Source organism: Ambystoma mexicanum, chromosome 4q, assembly GCF_040938575.1.
Source record: "Ambystoma mexicanum isolate Mex_15411 chromosome 4q, UKY_AmexF1_1, whole genome shotgun sequence".
In the NCBI taxonomy this organism is placed as follows: Eukaryota; Metazoa; Chordata; class Amphibia; order Caudata; family Ambystomatidae; genus Ambystoma; species Ambystoma mexicanum.
The window spans coordinates 108,874,344-108,901,803 of NC_090928.1; the positions used below are offsets into that span (position 1 = coordinate 108,874,344).

The following is a 27,460-nucleotide window of genomic DNA, read 5'->3' on the forward strand; positions in this document are numbered from 1 at the left end:
ATAAATAAACTCCTATCAGTTAAGGAACTATTTTCCCTTCTCAGGAACCTCAGGATGCACATGGCATCCAATTATGGAGAAGCGCAAGAGCACTCCGTTCTACCAGCTCCAACTCTATGCTGATCAAACGCTTCTCCATGCAGAGAGTGAGGGCTAGAACTCTTTCCTCTGCAGGTGCCTCCCTCTGGAACAGCCTCACTGCCCCTCACCGTCTTGAGCGGATCTCCTTAAGTTCCGGGCGCTTCTCAAGACCTTCCTTTTAGCCACCTCCTTCTCTCTCCCCCTCCCCTGCTAGTCTCCTTCTGCCGCTGTGAGTGGTTGCCTGTTTCCCTTTTGAGTCTCACTGGGGTCAGATCCTCCTTCGACCAGTCTCCCCCCTGCTTTCCTGCCTACCTGGAATTGCCCTTGGGCATCCTTTCCTGAGTAGCATTCTGAGGCTGGTCCACCCCTCCTCCCTTGCACTTTTTGACTCCTACCCCTGGCTTCCCCAGGCACTTGCCTTCCTGAGCACCCTTTAGCACTTGCCCACCTCCTTGGGCTCCGTCCATCCAGCACTTTTCCCTTCACACTCTCCATATCCCTCCTTCTCACTCTGATCTGCCCATCCTCCCCCTGCACTTCCTGACACTGCACTTGCATGATCCAAATGTGAGACCTTTATTGTTGTTTCTCTCCTCTGTCCTCCCTCCCCCTTTTTTCTTATGGCACCTGGAAACACTTTCTGCTGTATAGGCACCATACAAATTTCCGATAAATAAATATATGAGGGGAGAAATAATGAAAATGCATGGGATAAAAACATCCAATAGATGGATAACTAGACAGCAAGAGTACACAGGAGCATTGTAAAACATTTGTATGAACACTATTCATACAATATAAAGCACTAACACTGTAAAGCAAATGTTTATGAGGCACAATATATGCTAGCTTGGCCCTGCTAAACATATGTTTAGTCTACCTATGACAATATATGTCAATAGTACCCAGTGAAAGTCAAGCAGAATGCAACACCCATTCTGATTGGCTCTCGCCGGGTCGTTACCCTGCCGAGAATCCCTCGATTCTCGTGCAGGATTCCAGTCGCCTTGTCCACGGTGGGGGGCGGGGCAGCCCGTCAGCCAATGAGAAGGCTCGGAGCGGGGTCATCCCCGCTCCGAGCATACCCATGGCTGAGAAGCTGCCTTCGCCCCCCGCAGTGGACTCGGGTAAGGTTTTTTTTTCTTTTTTTCCCCTTTCCTCCCACATCCTTCCCCTCCCCGCCCCACTTACCTTCTGCCTCCATTGTCCACGGCGAGCAGCGTGGCAGCCTCCAGCCTTGTCGAGGCTCGAAGCGGGGCCATGTCCGCTCTGTGCCTCCACACGACTGGAGGCTACCATCGTCCCCCGCCGGGGATTCTGGTGCGTCTTCTATTTTGTGTATCTATTTCTTTCCCCCACCTCCAACCCTACTTACCTTCTTCTCGGTCGTCTTTCGGGAGTGGAAGCGCTGGGAACATTTCTGTTCCCAGCACGTCAGCTCCCGATGGCCGCTTTCCCTTTCTAGGCAGCCATTTTCATGGTCGTTTTTTTTTCCTGTCCCGAAATGCCGCAACATTTCGGTACAGAAAAAGGTGCTTTTAGTGCCCTGGCCACGCAGATCTTGTGGGCTGGGGTAATAATAGCAATATGCCCCTCGCGGCAGGGGGCATTACTAAGTCAGGTAATGCCCAAGGGCCTTCGTTAAGGCCCTCGCTTTGCTCGGTCCAATAACTATGGGCCCGGGGCATTACCTGACTCAGTAATGCCCCCGCCGCTCAGGGAATATTGCTTAATTATTGCCACTGTATAACAATTTAATGTAGGTGGTCATGATATAATTCTGAACAAAGACTGAATGAGGATATAGTTTAAATACAACCAATACTATATTGAAAGATTGTTTATCTTTATAAAGTCACAATAGCTGGCTTGTAGTTCATTAGCAACACATATTCACACAATAAATTACAATTTAAAAACATCACAGTTTACATACACAAAAAACCTCACAAAGAAGGTGCTAGTATCCACCAAAAAGATCCTCAAGATAAGGATGTGGTAAAAGGAAGGGTAATATGCACATGCCACTAGTAGGCATAGGTGAACAACACTGTACTACCTAAACTCAAACACCTATACATAAGTGCCACAATTAGTTAAAAAAACACAGTCTTCCAGGCGAGACAGCTTTTCTGGCAACTGTCTTCCAGGTTCGTATAGAGCTCTTCTGAAGGGTGTAATTCATTTCCCCTTCCTCCTAGTTTCAACATCACTGTGCATGTCTCAGTTCTGGTACAGCTAGGGATGTTTATTTTCTTTTTATTGATGTGAAAAGCTACCTATCAGTTGTAGTATGGGACTTGCATGCAGATTTTTATTGGAACTGCTGTGCATTGGTAGAGAAGTGTGTGTCCAAATGCCTGAAAAGAAGGTGTTGCTGGAGCTCAAGAATGAGCTGCTTCTAACTTCTTGCACTCATCCGGCAAGGGTAAAAGATGTTAGTCCTTCACCATCCTCAGTGCTATGCTTCACAAGTTAACCCATGTAAAGAACGTCAAGTGCTTCTCTCTCACTGAAATGCTCAGTTTATCAGGGAATCCCACCCCAAATAAGGCTTCAATAAAATCCAAACCCACAAGTTACACAGGATAACATGATTCATCTCCGCCTTCCAGGCAAGTCCATCTTAAGCTCCACGGGTCATAGTAAGATGATCTGCTGCTTGAAAGTAGCACACTATTTAAGGACTCTCGCCTCGTGTGTATCACCACTTCAAAATCCTTTGAGGCTTTCATGGTAGGGATAGAACATCCAGAATGAGTGATGGCATTTGTAGACGAGCAAAGAGCAGTAACCACCAATGTACAGCCCTCTTTTTCCTCCTAGCTGCCATTGTATATGTCATCTGCAACATTGCTCCAGGTCAGGGCACAATGCACGCCAATAGGTGGACAGCTCAGATGCAGGAACAGTCTGCAGCCTATTGCTTACTTGCTGACTAGACCTGTAGCAGAGGGTTCCTAGGCTTCACCACGTCAACTTACCTTGGCCAAGATGACGGGACTGATTTTAGAAGATTAGTTTAACATATACCTGAAGGACGCCTTCTTCCAGGTGCCTATTCACAAAGCTCACAGGAGGTTTCAAAGTGGGCCAGGCACATTATCAGTTCAAAGTCCTGCCATTTGTACTGAGATCAGCTCCAAGGACGTTCACAAAGTGCTTGGCCTCAGTAGTGGCGTACCAAAGGTGGAAGGGATATCATATTTCTCCCTACATCGATGATTGGCTGGAATGGGCAAGCACAGAGAAAGAAGCAGAATGCGCAACCCTTTTAGGATCATATCCCAGGGCAGGTTCTGCCTGGGTAGCCCTCAGTGAAGGGCGCCAAGGCAAAGGGTAGCTATCAAAGAAGCAGCTCCAATCCGCAGTTGCTCGTGTTTGTCTGGGAAGCCTGCCGCCATCAACTAGCAGTGACTGACAAAGTAAGTGTGGTTTGGGTGAGGAGTACAGCAATCATTGTATTCCTGAAATACCTGCCACTCCTCTCACCAACACAACATCAAATACTAATGTTTACCAGACAAGAAGCAGTAGTCCTATCACTATTGTACTCCAACCCTCAATTACTGTGTCATTTACTTTTATGACCCCGTTTTATGGGTTTTACCCTCTATGCAGGTATCCCCAATCTAGGTGTTACTGCATTTACTGTTGCATACCCATTTTAGGGGTTTCTCGCTCGATCCAGGTATCCCAAGTCTAGGTGTTACTGTATTTACTGTTGTTTTCCCATTTTAAGCTTTTCTCCCATTTACCAGGTACCCCAAATCAAGGTCTTTTAGCATTTACTGTTGTGTCTCCAACCTGAACTTCTTCCCTGATACCCCAACTCTAGGTTCCTTGCATTTACAGCAGTGTCCAGAGTTTGGGTGTTTTTATTTAATGTTTTGTTTTCTACCTCCGGCCAGGTATCCCAAATCTGGGTGTTTGCATTTGCTCTGTCTCTCCAACTTGTGCTCTCCTCCCATTTCCCAGGTACCTGAACACTAAGGGATTAATTCATAGAATTCAGCGCACAAGTGGCGCACGCGGCTGGCGCACAGTGTGCGTGTGCGAATCCCTGCGCCAGCCGTGTGTGCTAAAATCCATTTCCGCGCACAGCGTATTCATGGAATCCAGCCACCAAAACCAGCTGTGGCACACAGTGGCGCAGCGACCCTGCAGCAACACCAGTTACGCCCCCAAGAACGCCTCTTGCGCAGGGAAAAGCCATCAATATACCCAATCCAGCGCAAAGGGCTGCGCTAACCCTGTACCAGCACGGCAAGCGGGCTACGTGTATCACTGGGGTGTGTGGGAAGTACCTCACGTGATTGGCCCCGTGCGAGCAGGGTACGCGTATTTCAGGGGTGCGCAGGAAGTTCAACACGCGATTTCCGCAGGGTACGCGTATCTCAGGGGTGCGCGGGAAGTTCCACATGCGATTTCTGCAGGGTACGCGTATCTCAGGGGTGCGCGGGAAGTGCCACACGCGATTTCAGCAGGGTACGTGTATTTCGGGGTGCGGGGCAAGTTTCACACGCGATTTCAGCAGGGTACGTGTATTTCAGGGGTGCGCGGGAATTTCCACACGCAATTTCATCATGGTACGTGTATTTTGGGGTGCGGGGGAAGTTTCACACGCGACATCAGCAGAGCACGTGTATTTCAGGGGTGCGCGGGAAGTTCCACACGCAATTTCATCAGGGTACGTGTATTTCAGGGGTGCGCGGGAATTTCCACACGCAATTTCATCATGGTACGTGTATTTTGGGGTGCGGGGGAAGTTTCACACGCGACATCAGCAGGGCACGTGTATTTCAGGGGTGCGCGGGAAGTTCCACACGCGATTTCATCAGGGTACGTGTATTTCGTGGTGCGGGGGAAATTTCACACGCGACATCAGCAGGGCACGTGTATTTCAGGGGTGCGCGGGAAGTTCCACACGCAATTTCATCAGGGTACGTGTATTTTGTGGTGCGGGGAAAGTTTTACACGCGACATCAGCAGGGTACGTGTATTCCAGGGGTGCGCGGGAAGTTCCACACGTGATTTCATCAGGGTACATGCATTTCGTGGTGCGGGGGAAGTTTCACACGCGACATAAGCAGGGTACGTGCATTCCAGGGGTGCACGGGAAGTTCCACACGCAATTTCATCAGGGTACGTGTATTTCGTGGTGCGGGGGAAGTTTCACACGCGACATCAGCAGGGTACGTGTATTCCAGGGGTGCGCGGGAAGTTCCACATGTGATTTCAGCAGGGTACGTGTATTTCAGGGGTGCACGGGAAATTCCACACGCGATTGGGCCCGTGCGAGCACGGTACGCGTATCTCAGGGGTGCGCGGGAAGTGCCACACGCGATTGCAGTGGGGTACTTGTATTTCAGGGGTGTGCGGGAATTTCCACACGCGATTTCATCATGGTACGTGTATTTTGGGGCGCGGGGGAAGTTTCACACGCGACATCAGCAGGGCACGTGTATTTCAGGGGTGCGCGGGAAGTTCCACACGCGATTCCATCAGGGTACGTGTATTTCAGGGGTGCGCGGGAAGTTCCACACGCGATTGGGCCCATGCGAGCAGGGTAGGCGCATTTCAGGGGTGCGCGGGAAGTTCCACACGCGATTTCATCAGGGAACGTGTATTTTGTGGTGCGGGGGAAGTTTCACACGCGACATCAGCACGGTACGTGTATTCCAGGGGTGCGCGGGAAGTTCCACATGCGATTTCATCAGGGTACGTGTATTTCGTGGTGCGGGGGAAGTTTCACACGCGACATCAGCAGGGTATGTGTATTCCAGGGGTGCGCGGGAAGTTCCACACGCGATTCCATCAGGGTACGTGTATTACAGGGGTGCGCGGGGAGCACCACACGTGAATTGCACGTGTGGGTCCTCCCAGGTGTTCCCTCTACACCCTCCACGGCCCCTGCAGGTGGCTCACACCATAGGGGCCTACTCTGCACATGTCCTGCAGGCACACCATCCACCATGGCCATGACCCCCAGCCAATCCACATGTCAACTTGCACTACTGCCCACCAATGCATGTCCCCCTGCACCCCCAGCCACCAGGGGCACCCTCCACCAGGCCCCCACCCATGTCTCCCACCACCCCCACCCCCCAGCAGTGCAGGGGCACCCTCCAACAGGCCCCCACCCATGTCTCCCACCACCCCCACCCCCCAGCACTGTGGGGCACCCTCCACCTGGCCCCCACCCATGTCTCCCACCACCCCCACCCCCCAGCACTGTGGGGCACCTGCCAGCAGGCCCCCACCCATGTGCAACTCATGTCTCCCACCACCCCCACCCCCAGCACTGTGGGGCACCTGCCAGCAGGCCCCCACCCATGTCCAACTCATGTCTCCCACCACCCCCACCCCCCAGCACTGTGGGGCACCTGCCAGCAGGCCCCCACCCATGTCCAAATCATGTCTCCCACCACCCCCACCCCCCAGCACTGTGGGGCACCCTCCACCAGGCCCCCACCCATGTCTCCCACCACCCCCACCCCCCAGCACTGTGGGGCACCTGCCAGCAGGCCCCCACCCATGTCTCCCAACACCCCCACCCCCCAGCAGTGCAGGGGCACCCTCCACCAGGCCCCCACCCATGTCTCCCACCCCCCACCCCCCAGCACTGTGGGGCACCTGCCAGCAGGCCCCCACCCATGTCTCCCACCACCCCCAGCCCCCAGCAGTGCAGGGGCACCCTCCACCAGGCCCCCACCCATGTCTCCCACACCCCCCACCCCCCAGCACTGTGGGGCACCTGCCAGCAGGCCCCCACCCATGTCTCCCACCACCCCCACCCCCCAGCAGTGCAGGGGCACCCTCCACCAGGCCCCCGCCCATGTCTCCCACCCCCTCCCCACCCCCCAGCACTGTGGGGCACCTGCCAGCAGGCCCCCACCCATGTCCAACTCATGTCTCCCACCACCCCCACCCCCCAGCACTGTGGGGCACCTGCCAACAAGGCCCCCACCCATGACTCCCACCACCCCCAGCAGTGCAGGGGGACCCACCACCAGGCCCCCAACCATGTCTCCCAGCACCCCCACCCCCCAGCCACCAGGGGCAGCCTCCACCAGGCCCCCACCCATGTCTCCCACCACCCCCACCCCCCAGCCACCAGGGGCACCCTCCACCAGGCCCCCACCCATGTCTCCCACCACCCCCACCCCCCAGCACTGTGGGGCACCTGCCAGCAGGCCCCCACCCATGTCCAACTCATGTCTCCCACCACCCCCACCCCCGAGCACTGTGGGGCACCTTCCAGCAGGCCCCCACCCATGTCCAACTCATGTCTCCCACCACCCCCACCCCCCAGCACTGTGGGGCACCTGCCAGCAGGCCCCCACCCATGACTCCCACCACCCCCTCCCCCAGCAGTGCAGGGGCACCCACCACCAGGCCCCCACCCATGTCTCCCAGCACCCCCACCCCCCAGCCACCAGGGGCAGCCTCCACCAGGCCCCCACCCATGTCTCCCACCACCCCCACCCCCCAGCCACCAGGGGCACCCTCCACCAGGCCCCCACCCATGTCTCCCACCACCCCCACCCCCCAGCCACCAGGGGCAGCCTCCACCAGGCCCCCACCCATGTCTCCCACCACCCCCACCCCCCAGCACTGTGGGGCACCTGCCAGCAGGCCCCCACCCATGTCCAACTCATGTCTCCCACCACTCCCACCCCCGAGCACTGTGGGGCACCTTCCAGCAGGCCCCCACCCATGTCCAACTCATGTCTCCCACCACCCCCACCCCCCAGCAGTGCAGGGGCACCCACCACCAGGCCCCCACCCATGTCTCCCAGCACCCCCACCCCCCAGCCACCAGGGGCAGCCTCCACCAGGCCCCCACCCATGTCTCCCACCACCCCCACCCCCCAGCCACCAGGGGCACCCTCCACCAGGCGCCCACCCATGTCTCCCACCACCCCCACCCCCCCAGCCACCAGGCCCCCACCCATGTCTCCCACCACCCCCACCCCCCAGCCACCAGGGGCACCCTCCACCAGGCCCCCACCCATGTCTCCCACCACCCCCACCCCCCAGCACTGTGGGGCACCTGCCAGCAGGCCCCCACCCATGTGCAACTCATGTTCCCCAGCCAACATGTCATCACAATCTACATCCCTGGTCCCTATGGTCAGCCTCCAAATGCAAAACACCCACCCGAGTATTGCATCCACCCACTCATAAATTGCAATTAAATCACAGAACACCAATTGCAAGTTCCGAAACAAACACATTTCCCTCACATACACCCAATGGGTGTCAGTGAATCTCAAAACCCATATCATGAAATGCATGAAACCAATGAGATACCACACATTGAAGTTCACCAAAAAAAATGTATTAAAGGAAACATAAATAGAATCAAAAATAAAGAAACAGAAATGTGAATGTACAAAAATTAAAAGAAGCATGTCCGTGAAAAAAAGCAAAGTCAATGTCCACAAAACAAAATCCAATGGGAAATAAAAAAGAAAGCCATTGCTCCATGGTTAAAATGTGAAAAAAAAATACAATCCAACAGTGAACTATGTACATGGGAACAAGCCAGGGTCCATTATCCCAACAAAAGAAAGGAAACCTATCTAACTACACTAACTAATAAAATAAACTATATACAAATATGTGGCCAATGTCCGAAAGGTCCAAATAAAATCAAAACAAAAATGAAACCTAACACTACCTACATAACTATGTACAAGGGCAGCGGGCTAGTTTGACGGCTCACTTGTGGATGTCCCGGGCCAGGGCATCATCGAACTCCTGCTCAATGTCCCGGAGGCGGTCCTCCTCCATGGCCCGAGGGTCCGCAGGGCCGTCGACGTGTCCACCTCCAAACCCCTGCGGATTGCCTCGAGGCACTCGGCCCGCCTCAGGGCCCTCAGCATGGAGTTCTCCGCCCTGACCATTGTGAGCCGTGCCACTTCCGCCAGCTGCCGCTCCGCATCTATGGCGTGGCCCAACCGCTGCTACACGGAAGACACTCTCTGTCCTGGGTCCTCCTGCCCTCCGGCCGATGCCTGCTCCTCCGATGTTGAAAGCCCCGAGCCTTCATGGCTCCCACCACGTTGCTGATGCTGCTGTGCCTCTGCCCGTGCACTGCCTCCTGCTGCCTGCACATCCTCCGCCGGCTGGGGTGCAGTCGTAGATGTGGCCACCCCTGCTGGACGTCCGACTCCCGACTGTGGCAGGGATGCCTCCTCCACCAGCCTGGCCGCACCGTCAGAGGCAGCTCCACAGGGCACCCAGGTGACTGATGGGTGGGAAGATGGCACGGAGGATGACTGGCGCGTAGGGGGTCCATTTGAGGAGGGGGTCGTAGCAAGCCCCATCAGACGGAGGAATCCGGCCTGGGTGACCTGTCCCAGCAGGCTGACGTGGTCAACGAGCCATTCGAGATGACGTGCAGTCTCCTCATGAAAAGACTGCAGGTCACCTCGCATGGCCCGTTGACGCAACGCCACACCAGTCAGGACAGGCTCAACCCGGACCCGGATAGCCACGTCCGCAGGCAGAGGAAGGCCAGTTGACGTGAGCTCATCCCCTGCCTGAAAACGGGTCTGGACATAGGCATCCCTGCTGGTGCAAGATGATGCAGGGACAGGATCAGGGACAGGATTGCACACAGGCACCTCCGCGGCGGCCTGTGCTGCCTCCTGTCCCTGGTCCTGCACTGCACCACTAGCACCAGTGGGATCCCCACCTCCAGACCCTGTCTCTGGTGCTTGCACGGCCTCCTCCTCCACCAAACCCCCCACCAACCTGGATGACTCCGTGCCATCTTCCCCTGTTGGGCCCTGTGGGGTCCCAGCTGCCCCTTCTCCGCCTCTTGGACCTCCCCCCGGCAGCTGCGGCCTGGGACACGGCACCGGACTCCTCACTCCCCGACGAGATGACAACATGGGAGGGGAGCCGGGCCTTGCGTCTCCAGCTGGCGGTGGGATCCCCGCCGCTGTGCTCCACAGCACCTTCTCCGCCCTCTTCATCAGTTGACGCTGCAGACAGGGAGAAACAAAACACAGGCATCAGGGCACTGTACAATGGACACATACACACATGACAGTTGTACATGAGTGGCATTGGCAAACCTCAGACATGTCATCACAATCCCCAACACACATGTCATTTCAACTCGCACACATGAGCCATACCACAGCCATATCGCAACTGCCAGCACCATCCATACACATACAACAGCATGAGCAGGCAAAGGTGAGCCAGACATCACATGCAACACAGGAAGTGCACCACACATGTACACACACCACCACACTTGCATGCATGTGTACACCCCTGCCAAGTGTCGCAGTGTTCAGACGGGCATCCATGTCACATCTGCCAATCAGGCTTCCACGTACCGCTGTCACATGCATCCATGTTGCATCACTGTTGCACCCTTGTCAAATACACACACATGCACATGTACAAATTGCTGATATATGCAGCCGAAAACAACATACATGCGTGACATCACGGACATGTCTACTTACATACACATTCATCCAAACATGTGTGCCCACACAACTGCATTTGGCATGCAAGCCTACACACACAAGCACCATCCATGTCTCACACATTCCAGCCCTCGCATGTGTTAGCCCCACGGCCCTGTACACCCCCACCCATACTCGACCCCATACAAACAGATGTGCAACCTGCACACTACTGAAAAATCACCACACGCACTGCTCACAATCAGGATGCATGTACACTTACCGCTCGACTCCAGACGGGTCTGCCTCTCAAGGACCTGGACGTGGAGTGCTGGGGATATGCGTTCCAGGACCCTCATCTGTTCTTCCGACAAGTGGCCCCGGCGTCCCTTGGCATCCGCTGCCTTCAAGAGGCGCCGGGCCTTGTTCAGGGTCCTGGACCTGAAGTCCTCCCAGCGCTTCTTGACATGTTGTAAGTCGCGGACTGCCATCCCCTGCGCGTTGATGGCAGTCACAATGTCAGTCCAGATCCGAGTCCGTCCTTCCTTGTCGGCGCGGGAACTTCCGAAGAGGGCATCATACTGCCCCAGGTCTTGCTCCACCAGGACACCAACTTCGGTGGCACTGAAGCTGGTGCCCCTCTGCCTCTCTGGCCGGGGGTTGTCAGTGGTCTCAGATGGTGTTTGCCCCGACATGACAACTCCAGAGGCAGGAGTGGGTGGGCAACTGGGTCTTGGGGCTGGGCTGTGGAGCGATGGAATCCCAGTCGGGAGTCTTCGGTTCCAGCAGGGGTGGTCACAGCAACAGCACCCCTGGCTGATGTGCAGGCAGCAAATGGCAGGGCACGTGGGCAGCAGGCAGTCAGGCAGCAGCAGATGGCAGGTGGGAGCATGCTCGGGGCTCTGGGGGGCAGTAGTTCGGCCTTCTGAGCAGGAGCGTGGTCTTCCGTGTGCTTACGCGTGGCCAGCTTGATACGGAGTGATTTGGCACGTGAAAAATCTGCACGGCAGCGTGTAATTCGAGGAAAGGCCCTTAGTGCGTAAGCGCGTCTGCACGCATACGCATTTTCATTGGACAGAAGGCCCCTCAAGCGCAAGCGCACCCGTGTAAGTCCGGTTAAGTCCCGCTTTGCCGCGGACTTTGTTTCCAGCGTTCTTCCTGCGAACCTTTGGATTTCTACAACTACAAGCCCCAGCAGGCTCTACTGCACTAAGGGCTGGGCGGAGCTATATAAGCTCAGGGGCGCGCGCACCGCGCGTGCGCACCCGTGTAAGTCCTGTTAAGTCCCGCTTTGCCGCGGACTTTGTTTCCAGCGTTCTTCCTGCGAACCTTTGGATTTCTACAACTACAAGCCCCAGCAGGTGAAAAACTAAAGGGAGAAATACTGACTGTGTGAAGGAACAATACCTACGAAACGAAACGGACTTTAATATATTTTCTCTTTGTTTAGGCTCTACTGCACTAAGGGCTGGGCGGAGCTATATAAGCTCAGGGGCGCGCGCACCACGCGCGCGCAACCGTGTAAGTCCCGTTAAGTCCCGCTTTGCCGCGGACTTTGTTTCCAGCGTTCTTCCTGCGAACCTTTGGATTTCTACAACTACAAGCCCCAGCAGGTGAAAAACTAAAGGGAGAAATACTGACTGTGTGAAGGAACAATACCTACGAAACGAAACGGACTTTAATATATTTTCTCTTTGTTTAGGCTCTACTGCACTAAGGGCTGGTCGGAGCTATATAAGCTCAGGGGCGCGCGCACCGCGCGCGCGCACCCGTGTAAGTCCCGTTAAGTCCCGCTTTGCCGCGGACTTTGTTACCACCGTTCTTCCTGCGAACCTTTGGATTTCTACAACTACAAGCCCCAGCAGGTGAAAAACTAAAGGGAGAAATACAGACTGTGTGAAGGAACAATACCTACGAAACGAAACGGACTTTAATATATTTTCTCTTTGTTTAGGCTCTACTGCACTAAGGGCTGGGCGGAGCTATATAAGCTCAGGGGCGCGCGCACCGCGCGCGCGCACCCGTGTAAGTCCCGTTAAGTCCCGCTTTGCCGCTTAGCCGCGGTGACGCGGTTATCGTGGGAGAGCTAGGTCTTAAGCATTTTTGTGATTGACTATCAATATGGTATTTTAAAGTTTAATGTACTATAAATATTGTCTAAAGAGAGGCACTATAGTGAAGCAAGAAAGTGCCAACTATGTTCACTCTCAGATCTGGCATGCCATGCGTAGAACGAGTGCGAGCCTTACTGGAGTCCACCTCAAGAGATAGTCCAGCGCCTACCCCAAAAAACGATACGTCCTTTTGCTAAAAATGCGCCTTTGGATAGGCGAATAAAGAAGAAAAGATCACGACTTGATTTTGTCGTAGGTGACTTGAGAGACTATGGGTTTGATGTTGGACGCTCGCCATGCTCTGTGGCTCGAATTTCCGAATTTAATAATTTAAGTATATCAAATGTAGAGGCGCAGCCCTTTCATAACGAACAAGAGGGTTCGCCTCCCAAGCAACCTGTTTTGAGCCCTCCGTTGGCTCACGTCACAAATGGTGGTAATGAGGTGCCAGAGCAGCCTTGCAATATTTCTCTGTCCGACTCAATGATGCTGTTGAATGCCCGTTCAGGGGCTGTTAGTTTGGTACCCCTGTCTAAGCGGGAGCAAGATGTTGATGTTGTTGAAGATAATGCAATTATTGAGTTGGAGTCATCGAACTCTTGTTTTGTGGCCAAAGAGGACGAATCCGATCTCTCCAAGTCCCCAGTTTTATTTAAAGCTGGAGATATATCCAAATCGGAAAGTTCCATCTCATTTATTCCGCCGACCCCGAGGAGACCAAATAGAGACCAAATAGAGACAGCGCAGCTGTAAGTCCGGCTGTTGCGATAAAAAAAGTAGCTCCTGTAACATTAGAAGCTATGAATATAGCTTTGATGTCCCTTGCCAAATTATTTGAAGTTTTAGACTCAAAGATTAATTCAATACAAAACAATGTTGAAATTATCTCGAGATCACAGAAGGCTTTTGGTTTATCTTTGGCCCAGAAACAAGAGTATGATGTCGATCAGGTAGAACTCTTTTCCAAACAATTGGGTGAGCTGTTGTCATCATGTAATAACATTGATGACCAATTGGACAGAAAGTTGAGTTCAATTATAGCCGAGAAAAACATGCAAAAGTCTAAGATTGTGGTGCCTTTCGTTGATGGTATTATAAGAGAAATAACAGCAGAAGAGGTGGGGAAGGTACCTGTGGTGTCACAGCTAAGCCCTTATGTAAGAACAGCCAAAGTGGTTGTTGAGGATGTGAGGGGTGAAGGTTCTGTGAAGATGACTAAATTGGCACCTGTGTCTGATTTGTTAGTGTTGAGTGAAGAGGAACATGAGGTCCCTAGTGCTGATGCTTTAAAAATAAGAGATGAGCACCAGCTAAAAGGGGCATATACAATATTTGCTAAAAATTCTAAAGGTTTGAGTCACCAACCGAAGGAAAGTGTGAAGAAATTAAAAAATCAGAAGTCTAGGACAATATCCTCGAGTGGGAAAACAAAACAATTTTTTAAATCCTTGTCTAAATCAGATAAGTGCTCATTGATAGCCTCTAATGCAATCTCAAAAAAATACCAGAACCTATCACAAGAGCGACAAAGATCGAAGAGTCGGGGAACGGACCCCCACTATGTGGTTCCCCCTCATGCTCCGCTAGACGAGTTGGTGCAACTTACGGAGGATCTAGAGAGCGAATCTATAAATGTGACGGCTCAGAATTCGGTTTCAATCCCCCCGAAGAATATGCAAGTGAATGTTGATGGAGTATCCAACTCAATAATTAACACCCAGGTTCTTAGAAAGGCAGTGGATGAATATATGTCTCAATTTCATCCTAAGCCATCTCTGACTTATCCTTTGACCCGGGTCGCTATCCCAGCAGTAAAAAAGCCTGAATCAGAGGCTGATGGGAAGATAAATACTGGGAGGGCCCCTGATAATCAACTAATAATATCTTCCCGAAATGTTTTACCGGTAACAGATCTAACATCTGATGTTCAAGACAGTCTACAAAGTAATATTTTAATTACAATGAAAGACTGTCTAGTTGCTCTGACTTCAGAACAAAAAATTCTTAAATCATCTCTGAAAGCAATCAGCAGTAGTCAATCTGATCTGGTAAAATCCTTCGATGGAAGTAACACTCATAAGAATGTTTCATTTAAATCTCCAGTTGAAGAGGCCAAACGCTGTCTGCATATAGAAACATCTAGTAAGCAGAGTTGCCCTGGATCCAAGGTAATATCTAAGAGTAAAATGCCCCCTCAGTTATTTGCTTTGTTTCTTAGCTGTCGTGGGGGCTCCTTCCCAAAGTATACCATGAATAGACGAAGTATAATGCAAATATTCTCAGATGTTCCGAGTTTAGAGGACATCTCTTCTGGAGATGTAGTACAAGTAGAGTTTCCTGATGACAACGATCCAACGGTGTCCTGTTTGTGGATAGGATCTCGCATCATTTATAACATCATTTGGTCTGCTAGATCTGACCTCTTCGATCTGGGCTTTAATTTGATTCCAATCATAAAAGAGCCCTTGGTGGCTGAGAGTGGTTTCAAATCTACTAGCCAGGTGGCTAGTGATGATGGAAATTCAGCTAGGGGATGTAGTTGTGGGAAAGCATAACTAAGAATAGATGAATTTGCTGCGCGAACCCAGAAATTTGTAGTCTTGAGCTGGAACACCAGGGGACATAAACATCTGCTAAATAATGTGAGTGGCTGCTTGGAGGAGTGCGATTTAGTCATTATGCAAGAAACTTGGCTAACTGTCCCACTATCCTGGGACAACCATTATGTCCATCTGGTCCCAGCTATCAAGGGACAAAAAGGTAGACCTATGTCAGGGTTGACAATTATCTCTAAAATGACTACGATTAGTACAATTTCAGATGGGTCTAACCCAAATCCTTATTTGCAATGTTCAATATTAATGTTCCATAAACTGAAAATCTTAGTTATAAATGTATATTGGAACCCAATTGCAATCTTAACTTCCACTTATTTTAATGATTTGAATGCACTGATGATACTATAACCACTACAGAGATTGCGCATGTAATATTAGCTGGGGACCTGAATTTACATTTGTTGGCACCAACTAAGAAAAGAAATATGGATCGCGTCTCCCAATGGATGGTGTTTATTGACACCTGGGATTTAATAATGCTAAATGGAGCAGTCGACTCTGACAATCCGCCATCTTACACTTGGACTTGTGGGGTCCAAAATGCTACAATTGATTATATGTATGTTGATAGAAGGTTATTTGAGAAAATATCTGAGTTTAAGGTAATTCCAACCACAGCAAGTGATCATTGGATGCTGAGGGCTGAGTTTTTAATTCAGGTTGAGATCGAACCTCGATACTGTCAGTACCAACTGAATGGTCTGGTTATAAATCCCCAACGGAACAGGCTACAATGGTCAAGCGATGCATTACACGCTTTTGCGTCCAGCGTAACAAATGACCGTCACTGCCTGTTGAGAGGCATGGATCCACCCAATTATCATGATAAAATGCATCTTTTTGCCTCTGTTTCGTCTCCAGGTATTAAAAAGGGTAATAGGTGTCATACTCATGTATTTGATCAGGGTATCAGAGAGAGAAAAGCGCATTACCGGAAACAGAAAAGGCAGATAGCCCTTTTACCGGTTTATTATCGAGAGTCTGCGCTACGCAAATTGAAGACTGACTATAGGAATTGGGTTCGGGGCAATAAGGCAGTAATGTTCCAACATGATGGTGAAAAATGGTTACAGGTGGCTAAAACTAAAAACACATCGAAAATTTGGAAGTTGTTAAATAATGGAGTAGTTGGTACTCAATTAAAAGTTCAACTTAACGGTGTGTCGGAGAAGAAGTGGGTGACTTATTTCTCTGACATATACAATCTTCCAAATAAAAAAATCTCACAACCAAAATTGGAATTAATTAATCCATCCTTTCAGATTAATTTCGATCGAGAAGATGTGTTATTTTATATAAATAAAGCGAGTTCATCTAGAGCCCCAGGGCCAGATGGTCTGTCAAATTTTGTACTAAAACAGAATCCGGAATTATGGGCATCTATTTTGTATGATGTCTTTCAAGCTGTGAAAATTAAACAAGTAGTTCCTCCATCATGGTGTAAGGCCATTACGGTACCAGTTTATAAGAAGGGAGATCGAGCGAACCCTGCAAGTTATCGTCCGATCTCTCTTCTTGACGCCCCGGGTAAGATCTTCAGTAGAATTATTTTGAGAGATCTCAACAACTGGGCGTCAGAAGAGAATCAGCGAGATCCATTTCAAACTGGATTTGTGGCAGGCCTTGGTACCAGTATTAACATAACGACTCTTAATGCAATTAAAGAGCTGTATGCAACAAGAAATCAACCAATTTATTTAGCTTATGTTGATTTTCGAGTAGCATTTGACTCCGTTGATCGGAGTCTTCTATTTGAGAAATTGTTAAAATTTGGGTGTCCCCATTCGCTTGTATATTTAATATATTTACTCCACTCCAATACCTCAATGAAGGTCAAGTTGAACCTAGAAGGGTTACTATCTGAAGAGATTTTAACCCAACGAGGCCTAAAACAAGGGTGTATTCTTGCCGCCACACTGTTTAATCTGTTTATACTTGATTTAGGCAATGAATTCAGTAATGTAGTGAACGATGCTCCTAAACTTGGGAACCAGATTATTGCATGGCTTTTGTATGCGGACGATTTAATTCTCATCTCGCAAACGCCGAGTGGCCTACAAAACATGCTTGATAAATTGGATCAGTATGTCACCAGGAATAAACTTATTCTAAATCTGGAGAAAACACAAGTGATGGAATTGGGGAGATATAAGTCAAGACCAAGGAAACAGTACTGTTGGTTTCTAAATAAACAAAAGTTGAACGTAGTGAATGAATATAAATATCTGGGTGTTCTGTTCAGTAATTCTCCCACAAACATGCCTCAAAGAGAAAGTTTAAAGGGTAAACTGTCCACATTAATATCTCAAGCGAGAATTTTGCAATATAAGTATGGTAAGTTTTCATGTAAGCATATTCTTATCTTTTACCAGCAAAAGGTACTTCCCATTATTACGTATGGGTGTGAGGCTTGGTTGCCCGTGGAGGCTTGTTATTGGAATAAATTTGAGGCAAAATTCTGGAAGAAAGTTTTGAATCTTCCAAACTCTAGTCCAACAGCACTGCTCCGCTTTGAGTTGGGAATTTTATCAGTAAACATACATGCATCGTGGAAAAGATGCTGTTTATATAGGAAATGTATGCTGGGCATGGCGAGTAATGGTATACTTAAGATTTTAGCAGATTATCTACTACGCTCGGCACATTTATTCCCATCCAGTTGGAGAGCGGCGGTCATGTCTGATTTGGCGGAAGCAAATATCTCATTGGATATTTTATTAACCAATCCTATTAAAGCCAAAACTAAATTATACCAACTTGATTGGCATATAACCCAACAGGACTGTTTAAAATTAAAAGATTTTGATAGAGCTCTGTTTGGGCATAAAAAATTCCGCCAAACCGCTGATTATTTACTAAAATGTCCCTCTCATAAACTCAGAAATCAAATACTGAGGTTCCGCCTGAATTTATGGCCGACCAAACAAATTTTGGTAAGAAGGGGCATCATTAAGCTAGATGCTTCATTTTGTCGATTCTGTAATGATGGACTAGCTAAAGAAAGTTTGAAGCATTTATTAATAGAATGTGTGGCTTTAAAAATGCAGAGGAAAGACATTATTGATAAATTAACAAGGCACCACTGTATAAGACGTACAAATGATGAACTGTGGAATGAGCTATTTGCGACCCCAAAGATCACAGTAAGAATAGCCACTGTTCAATTCCTAAATAAGCTTCTATGTCCAATATGTCCTAGTAAGCAACTGGTTTGATAAATGGAAGAATTGAAACAGAACAGGGTATTCTTAATATATTGGAAATGCGTTCATATCTATGTCAATTGTGGTGCTTTTTAACTCTCAATTTTTAATCTTCAACCTTCAATTTTCAATTTTTAACTTTTAATTTTCATTTTTGATTTGAAAGATTAATTATGTTAATTACATGTGATATTGCATGATGTTTTATTTGTCTATTCGTTTATTTGATATATTTGTCTAATTTTATTTTATGTGTTTTTGTATAAAAATTAATTCTGTTTGAAAGGTTAATTTAATTAGCCAACCAAATAAAAAAAAAAAAAAAAAAAAAAAAAAAATAGTTCACTGTTGGATTGTATTTTTTTTTAACATTTTAACCATGGAGCAATGGCTTTCTTTTTTATTTCCCATTGGATTTTGTTTTGTGGACAGTGACTTTGGACACCATTACTTTGGAATTTTATTTTTGGTTTTGCTTTTTTTCACGGACATGCTTCTTTTAATTTTTGTACATTCACATTTCTGTTTCTTTATTTTTGATTCTATTTATGTTTCCTTTAATACATATTATTTTTGGTGAACTTCAATGTGTGGTATCTCATTGGTTTCATGCATTTCATGATATGGGTTTTGAGATTCACTGACACCCATTGGGTGTATGTGAGGGAAATGTGTTTGTTTCGGAACTTGCAATTGGTGTTCTGTGATGTAATTGCAAATTATGAGTGGGTGGATGCAATACTCGGGTGGGTGTTTTGCATTTGGAGGCTGACCATAGGGACCAGGGATCTAGATTGTGATGACATGTTGGCTGGGGAACATGAGTTGCACATGGGTGGGGGCCTGCTGGCAGGTGCCCCACAGTGCTGGGGGGTGGGGGTGGTGGGGAACATGAGTTGGACATGGGTGGGGGCCTGCTGGCAGGTGCCCCACAGTGCTGGGGGGTGGGGAGGTGGGGAATATGAGTTGGACATGGGTGGGGGCCTGCTGGCAGGTGCCCCACAGTGCTGGGGTGTGGGGGTGGTGGGAGACATGGGTGGGGGCCTGGTGGAGGCTGCCCCTGGTGGCTGGGGGGTGGGGGTGATGGGAGACATGAGTTGGACATGGGTGGGGGCCTGCTGGCAGGTGCCCCACAGTGCTGGGGGGTGGGGGTGGTGGGAGACATGGGTGGGGGCCTGGTGGAGGCTGCCCCTGGTGGCTGGGGGGTGGTTGTGCTGGGAGACATGGGTGGGGGCCTGGTGGTGGGTGCCCCTGCACTGCTGGGGGGTGGGGGTGGTGGGAGACATGGGTGGGGGCCTGCTGGCAGGTGCCCCACAGTGCTGGGGGGTGGGGGTGGTGGGGAACATGAGTTGGACATGGGTGGGGGCCTGCTGGCAGGTGCCCCACAGTGCTGGGGGGTGGGGGTGGTGGGGAACATGAGTTGGACATGGGTGGGGGCTTGCTGGCAGGTGCCCCACAGTGCTGGGGGGTGGGGGTGGCGGGGTTACGCCCCGTGTCCCGCCCACTTTCTGGTGTATGCGCCGAGGTTGTGCGCTTTCACTGTGCGCGTCACGCACGCCTTTCGGGATGTTGCAGTGACTTGTGCGCCATGCACGGGTTTGGCGCACATCCCGAGGTAAACACGCGCAGGGACTTCCATGAATCGCACGCGTGCACGTGCGCCTGTTTTTTTGCGCTCGCGCCTGCTTGCGCCTGCTTGCGCCTGCTTGCGCAAAGATTTTCGGCGCACGTTTGTTCCATGAATCGGCCCCTGAGTGTTTCTCATTCACCAATTTAGACATTTACTGCTGTGCCTCAAATCTAATTGTTACCACATCTGCTAGTGAGTCGCAAATGTAGGCACCTCTCGCTTCTTGAAGTACGGAAGTACCGGTTGTTATCATTGCCAAAACGGAGTACCAACATTCTAGTAGTGCTGAGTGTACCCTCCGTCCGCACCTAGAAATACCAGCCAAGATCATACCAGACCCCGTCCATGCACCTTACCACACCTGAATCCAAACATATCCCTCTGCAGCTGCTGCTCACTAGCCAACACTTCACCACCCAGAAGGCGACTCAGGCAGCCCTCTTATGTGCCACCCACCACAATCCCTTCAATACCCTCGAGGCACCCTCCACTTTGTTCCTCATCTGCCCAAACCCTCTTCCAACCTCCCTCACCCTATTGTCTGTCCCACACAGAAACGAGGCAGCTCGGGCAGCTCATGGTGTACAAACACCCAGAACCCCATCTATACAGCCCACTGTACATCTCGTGCTATTAACCTCCCCTCTACAAGGAACCCCCTTCCATTCTCTACCATGGCAATGCTGCACCACTCCACAGCCATCATCCCACCACCATCCCAATGCCCTCCTCCCCACCACTGCAGCCTCCTAAATATCACTTCCCCTACCTCAGTACAGCACACACAGCCCTGGCCAACACAACCTAGTCTGCAAACCCTCCTGCATACCCCACTGTCTCACAAGTGCCTCAAAAACTGCTCAGACAGTACTGATCGCAGCCCAGCAGCATCAAATTGCTCCCCACTCCCCAGATCACCACTGGTACGCAGATCCTACTCTTTATCTTTACAATCTTTGCCGCCCACCCCAGCCCTGTTCTAGCACTTTTCTCATCCCCACACAAAACCATTCCACCTGGCTACTCCCTGCTCATACACAACAGGCATAGCAGAGCGGGGGCCTAGTCATCCTACACAAAACTCACCTGACAGTAATATCACCAGAGAATCTTCCTGGCGATCCCAAATGTGAATACTTCCTAGCTAAATTCTGACGCAGCCATTCAGTCACCCCCAGTTTCCTTCTGCTACATAGACCTCCCAGCTACGATTTTCATTCTGAGGATTCACTCTGTGACTCGCTCTCCCCTACGCTGTTCCAGCATCCTTTTCCCACTATCTTCGGAGATTTAAACAAATGGTGAGATGGGTTCTATGTAATTATTTTCATTTTTGTAGGTCGCCTAACCAAAAGAACATTTTTTTTGGTCCAATTTTAGGTGGCCTACAAAAATGGGAATAATGGCATTTATTCAGCCCCCTACGCCCATCCCCCACCCTCTCTTCCTGGTTTTACTCAGAATCAGGGGGTTTCACGCCCCGCACTCTGCTCCCTCAGCCCTTACCACCTCCCTCCCCTCTCAAGACCCCCTCACCAAAATGCACACAAACTCTCACACAAACATGTACACACAACAAACACACACACATAAATGTACCTGTTCTCCCTCGTGGCTGCTTCTGGGTCCTGGCGTACCTGTCAGCCTCTGCATGCACTCGTGCGCATCGCAGGGGCTGACAGTTCTATTTAGAAAGACCGCTCTGTACGGCCACAGAGCAGTCTTTCTAAATCGTTTTCTTTCTTTTGTTTTTCGTAAAAAGTTCTATTGACCTAATACCATTTGATGTCGCCACCAACCCCTTGACCCGCTCCCTCACTGACAATCTGGAAGCTCATGGCCTGTCAAACATGATCTCACACCGAACCCACATCGCAGGACACACCATTGCACACTTTTCTGCACATCCGGCCAAGTTTACCCGCTCATGCCTTGCCCTCTGAACGGTTCTGATCTCCACGTTATCCCTTTCACACTTCACTTTCTTTCCACCTCTCCTCCACCCCAATATTAATCCCTCATCCTGCCCGGCCACCGGCCCTTTATGGAATAAAATAATCATCAATCCAAACCTGGCCGATTCCCTCCTTCTTACTCTTCCTGACCTCTCCCACAAGAAAGGAAACCCCTTCAGTGATCTCTTTGGCCATTGGCTCTGCAAAGCTATGACCCCCCACACAACAATCAACCACACCCCAAAAATGGTACTCCCCCTTAAAGTGCTCAAATCCCTCAAAAATGGCCTGAAACAAGTCAGGAAGACAACCCACAATGCCCTTAATAAAATGGCACTTGCAAGACTGAACAGGGCATATTTGTATGAAATCAAACAAGCTAAGCAAAACCCATTATGGGAACAGAATTTCCGACTGCAAAAACCCATACAGGGAATGGCACAAAATCGTAGGGGAATTCAGCTCTCTAACCTCCCCCTCCCCACACTCACAAGCCATTAGCTCTCAAACCACTTTCATAACGTGACACTTGAAAGACACCACAGCATAACCTCAAAACTAGCTGCGATCCCACCACCCACACCTGGACACCACTCAAACTCCAACTCCCCCACCCATCCCACCTTCCCGTCCTTCTCCCCCCTTTCTCTGACTGATTACTGCAACCTACTAGCACTTAGCCGACCCTCAGGCTCGCCTAGAGACCCTTACCCCCCCCTTCTAAAAATGATGCTCTCCTCAACCTGTGCTGGCAATGTAGCCCACTTCCCCACACCAAAGGATGCAATTCTGAGATGCTAATAAACTCAACTCAGATAACAATGTGATTTTATTAAATAAATCATAATGTGTTTAAACCTGTATTTTTACCTTTAGCTCTTGGAGTGGGATGCAATGCCTTTTTTTCTTTCTTGTGTTCTAGAAAAACAAAATGGCTCCCGTAAATAAATGCATATCATCAAGCAAAGTCGGTTAACAGGCAAAACAAGAGGATATACATTGACCAGTTTTTTTGGTAACATGCAATTGTTTATTTCATTGGTATGAAAAAAATATATACATCTGAATTACATCATGAGCACCCGAGGACAATAGTGACAAATAGTCATTAACTAAAAGCTACACAAAATGTCATCACATATGAAAACCAACATCAATGTGCCAGTGTCAATATGTATTACTTGTCCAAATGTTTCATTTTTCAGAATTATAACTATAATTGTTCTTTTATAACGTGCTTAATACCAGCGAGCGGTTTCAAAGTGCAGGATCGGTATTCTAATCAATGTTGCTGCTGCGTTGTTTTGTTTCCAAGTCCAACGTGTTGCCCCCGAGCTATCCTTCCTCTCCAATGTCTTACTATACCTACTTAGTGGCATTCCTCTAATTTGTATGTTACAATGCCTTATTAATATACATATTTGCAATTCAAATTCTCGGGAGGATAGCTCAGCGGCAACATGCTCGACCTGAAAGCAAGGCGACATGGAGCACCACTGGTTCAATCCCCAGGTCTGCGCTTAGAAACCTCTGGGTATTAAGCACGTTATAAATAACCTATCATATCGTGGCAAGTCTTAGGGAAATGTTTGCCATGGGCCAGATTACAGAACCTTTGGATCAGTACAAGTGCAATTTGGTATTAGAAGTAGAAAACAATGTACTAATACAATCAAACTATGGTTCAAATCCATTTTTTTCAGGGGATTGCTAATGAACTTTTCCAAGGATAAAACGTGTCTTGAAAGCATATGTTTTCTTCATTATCACAACTTTTGCTGTAACCCTAATAACGTGAAAATGTGCACTTAGATTGTTGAAAACTTTCCATAATATGGATCTTGGTATGATATGATATGGCATTTATAACACCCCTCTACACAAGTGTTTCTAGGCATGACGAGACAAGGAGGGGGAATCAGAGGGAGGACAAAACAACAATCTTATGTCATTCTGGTGTGGAATGAATCAAGTTAAAAGGCTTTCACATAAAGACATTCCGCCTGGCTACTCCCTGCTCATACACAACAGGCATAGCAGAGCGGGGGCCTAGTCATCCTACACAAAACTCACCTGACAGTAATATCACCAGAGTCTTCCTGGCGATCCCAAATGTGAATACTTCCTAGCTAAATTCTGATGCAGCCATTCAGTCACTCCCAGTTTCCTTCAGCTATATAGACCTCCCAGCTACGATTTTAATTCTGAGGATTCACTCTATGACTCACTCTCTCCTATGCTGTTCCAGCATCCTGCTCCCACTATTTTAGGAGATTTCAACGAATGGTATTGTCATTATTTTCATTTTTGTAGGTCGCCTAACCAAAAAAACAATTTTTTTGGGCCAATTTTAGGTGGCCTACAAAAATGGAAATAATGGCATTTATTCAGCCCCCTATGCCCATCCCCCACCCTCTCTTCCTGGTTTTATTCAGAATCAGGGGGTTTCACCCCCGCACTCTGCTCCCTCAGCCCTTACTGCCTCCCTCCCCTCTCAAGACCCCCTCACCAAAATGCACACAAACCCTCACGCAAACATGTACACACAACAAACACACACACATAAATGTACCTGTTCTCCCTCGTGGCTGCTTCCGGGTACTGACGTAGATGTCAGCCTCGTGGCTGCACTCATGCGCATCGCAGGGGCTGACAGTTCGATTTAGAAAGACTGCACTGTACGGCCACAGAGCGGTCTTTCTAAATCGTTTTTTTTCTTTTGCTTTTCGTAAAAAGTTCTATTGACCTAATACCATTTGATGTCGCCACACAACCCATTGACCCGCTCCCTCACTGACAATCTGGAAGCTCATGGCCTGTCAAACATGATCTCACACAGAACCCACATCGCAGGACACACCATTGCATACTTTTCTGCACATCTAACCAAGTTTACCCGCACATGGAAGAAAGAAGTAGTGTTGTTACTAACCAATTCCAAAATGCAGCTCTGCCCCTTAAAGGGCTACTCTTACCGAACTGAGAGCTGAGTTTTCTGGAGCATTTGCACTATTTATTTTATCATTTTAAAACTATAAAAGACAAATTGCTACTAGTGATTTATTACGATCCATCATAAAACTGCACTTAAAAGGCCAGCGCGGTTGCACTATTCCCATCGGGCATTGCTGCTACTTTTCCTAGCAAAAGGCCCACAGCTTCGTTGTTGCACCGCAACTGCATTTTGAACAGGTTTGGCACAAATAAAAAGTCCGAAAACTGTGTTTTCTTTACTGCCTGGGGGATTTAAACCCACATTTCTGGTTTTAGAGGCAGGGGCTTACCATGGTGGGATTTATTTCTCGCTCATGTTAAATCCACGAATAAAGTCACTACAATGGCAACTTCTGGTAGACTCTCAAATATTCAATTTTTTATCTTTACCCGGTACTTCCTTCGTACATATTTTGTCCAGAGCAAAGAATAAAATGTGGGTGGTGGACCTTAGCGCAAGCGCAACACCCTGTTACTGTCCATTCTTTCCTCTGCACTCCATGGATTCTAATGGCAACATTGAAAGTTGCTTCTACAAATCCAACAGAGTGCAGGCGCCTACTGAGCACACTTCCATCAAACTTGTGCTGCGATTGTACTGAGTACGTGATTCATCAACCCTGGGATGCGATTATACTGAGCACATAGGATCCATCAAACCTGGGCCACGATTGTACTGAGCACATAGGATCCATCAAACCTGGGCCACGATTGTACTGAGCACATAGGATCCATCAAACCTGGGCCACGATTATACTGAGCACATAGGATCCATCAAACCTGGGCCGCGACTGTACTGGGCACATAGGATCCATCAAACCTGGGCCACGATTGTACTGGGCACATAGGATCCATCAAACCTGGGATGCGATTGTACTGGGCACATAGGATCCATCAAACCTGGTCCACGATTGTACTCGGCACATAGGATCCATCAAACCTGGGGCACGATTGTACTGAGTACATAGGATCCATCAAACCTGGGCCACAATTGTACTGAGTACATAGGATCCATCAAACCTGGGCCACGGGTACATAGGATCCATCAAACCTGGGCCACGATTGTACTGAGTACAAAGGATCGGTGCAGTTGCACCTAGAGCATTCCAAGTGCCAGATGGAATTGTCTAACAAATGATCTCGGACCCAAATAACTGGACAGACTCAAAGAATATGGCAAAATACTACTTTATTATCTGCTCAAAAACACTAGGGAAACCTGGTGAACAACAGATTGCAGCTCACTCACTCTCATCTACATTTCAATAGTACAAACAAAGGCTTTATACCTCGATGTATATCAGCTATGATGTCATCCTACGTGGCAAACAGTAAAAACCTATCGAAAGGATTGGTTAAGGGAATTTATATACCTATACTTTGTGTACCATAATTAGCTGCCCCTTATCTTGTAGGCATGCCTTGAATTACCTCTAAATATGTATCATACATATTAATAGCAGAACAGAAGGGGATTGGGTTCTGAAACAATGTATGGTACACCACTACATAGGTCCTCGTGATAGGTTGGCATTCTCTCCCAATCTTGGACATTCGGCTCGTTAGCAGCACGTAAACTAAACAAAACAAAACCCAGGTGCGGGGAAAACATAAGACCACTGCCCACTTGCTCAATTAGCCTGCCATCTCTCATCAGTTAGGCCCTAAACCAAGGCTCGGCTCTGTGGTTGACCTTGCTGGCTGTTCTCTTCCTTGAAACCTTTAAGGTAGTGTAGGTACATCGCTATTTTCAGTTGGAGCTTAATGAATAGGCCTTGTTTTTTAGTCTTGTACCACGTGTGAGGAGACCATGATTTTGTCCAGTTTGCCCTTTTGTTTAGTGCTATTTAACTTAATTATGCTGGGTGCTATTGTTCCTCTTGTCTTCTGGAGACTTTGGTTGCTCTGTCTTGCATATGCTTTCTGCATCTTTGATTGTTCAATAATTGTCATCTGCAAAAGTTCACTCCTTTGCTTAATCTAAGAGAACTGCATTGTGCGTATGTAGCGTATCCTCTTTGACTCCCCTTGTGCCTTGCAGTTACCTCTTTACGTGGCATCCTTGATCCCAAGCCAAACAGATATTCTTTGCTCTTCACACAAAGCAGATTTTCCAGCACCTATCAGCTCTACAGCCATGGTCTTCCTCTTCAAGGCTTCTTGCTTATTATTTATACAGAGTCGATGTCCATCTTTTCATCTTGGCTGCTTTACTTCCGTTATATTTTCTACTGCAGAAACTTTCTATATGTCTCATCTACCTTGCATTTCTGCGTATATACATCTACTAATTCTCTTCTTATCTTCTTAGTGTAAAAGATTTCTTCGTATTTGCATCAATGTTTATCTTGTTACTTCAGTTACATCTTAATTCTTTAAGTATTTGCATATCGTTTCAGTGTGTCCTTGTGTCTTCTCTTCATGACGTC

General features: G+C 48.8%; 1 protein-coding gene across 50 annotated transcripts in view; it reads right to left on the minus strand.

Moving 5' to 3' along the window:
- Nucleotides 1–27,460, minus strand: part of TRDN (triadin) — a 1,596,486-nt gene that overhangs the window by 487,222 nt on the left and 1,081,804 nt on the right. For all 50 annotated transcript variants that reach the window (XM_069607588.1, XM_069607568.1, XM_069607599.1 and 47 more), the window contains one exon: nucleotides 22,908–22,955. In XM_069607588.1, coding sequence (XP_069463689.1) covers nucleotides 22,908–22,955 — 48 coding nt within the window. The remainder of the gene's footprint in view (nucleotides 1–22,907; nucleotides 22,956–27,460) is intronic.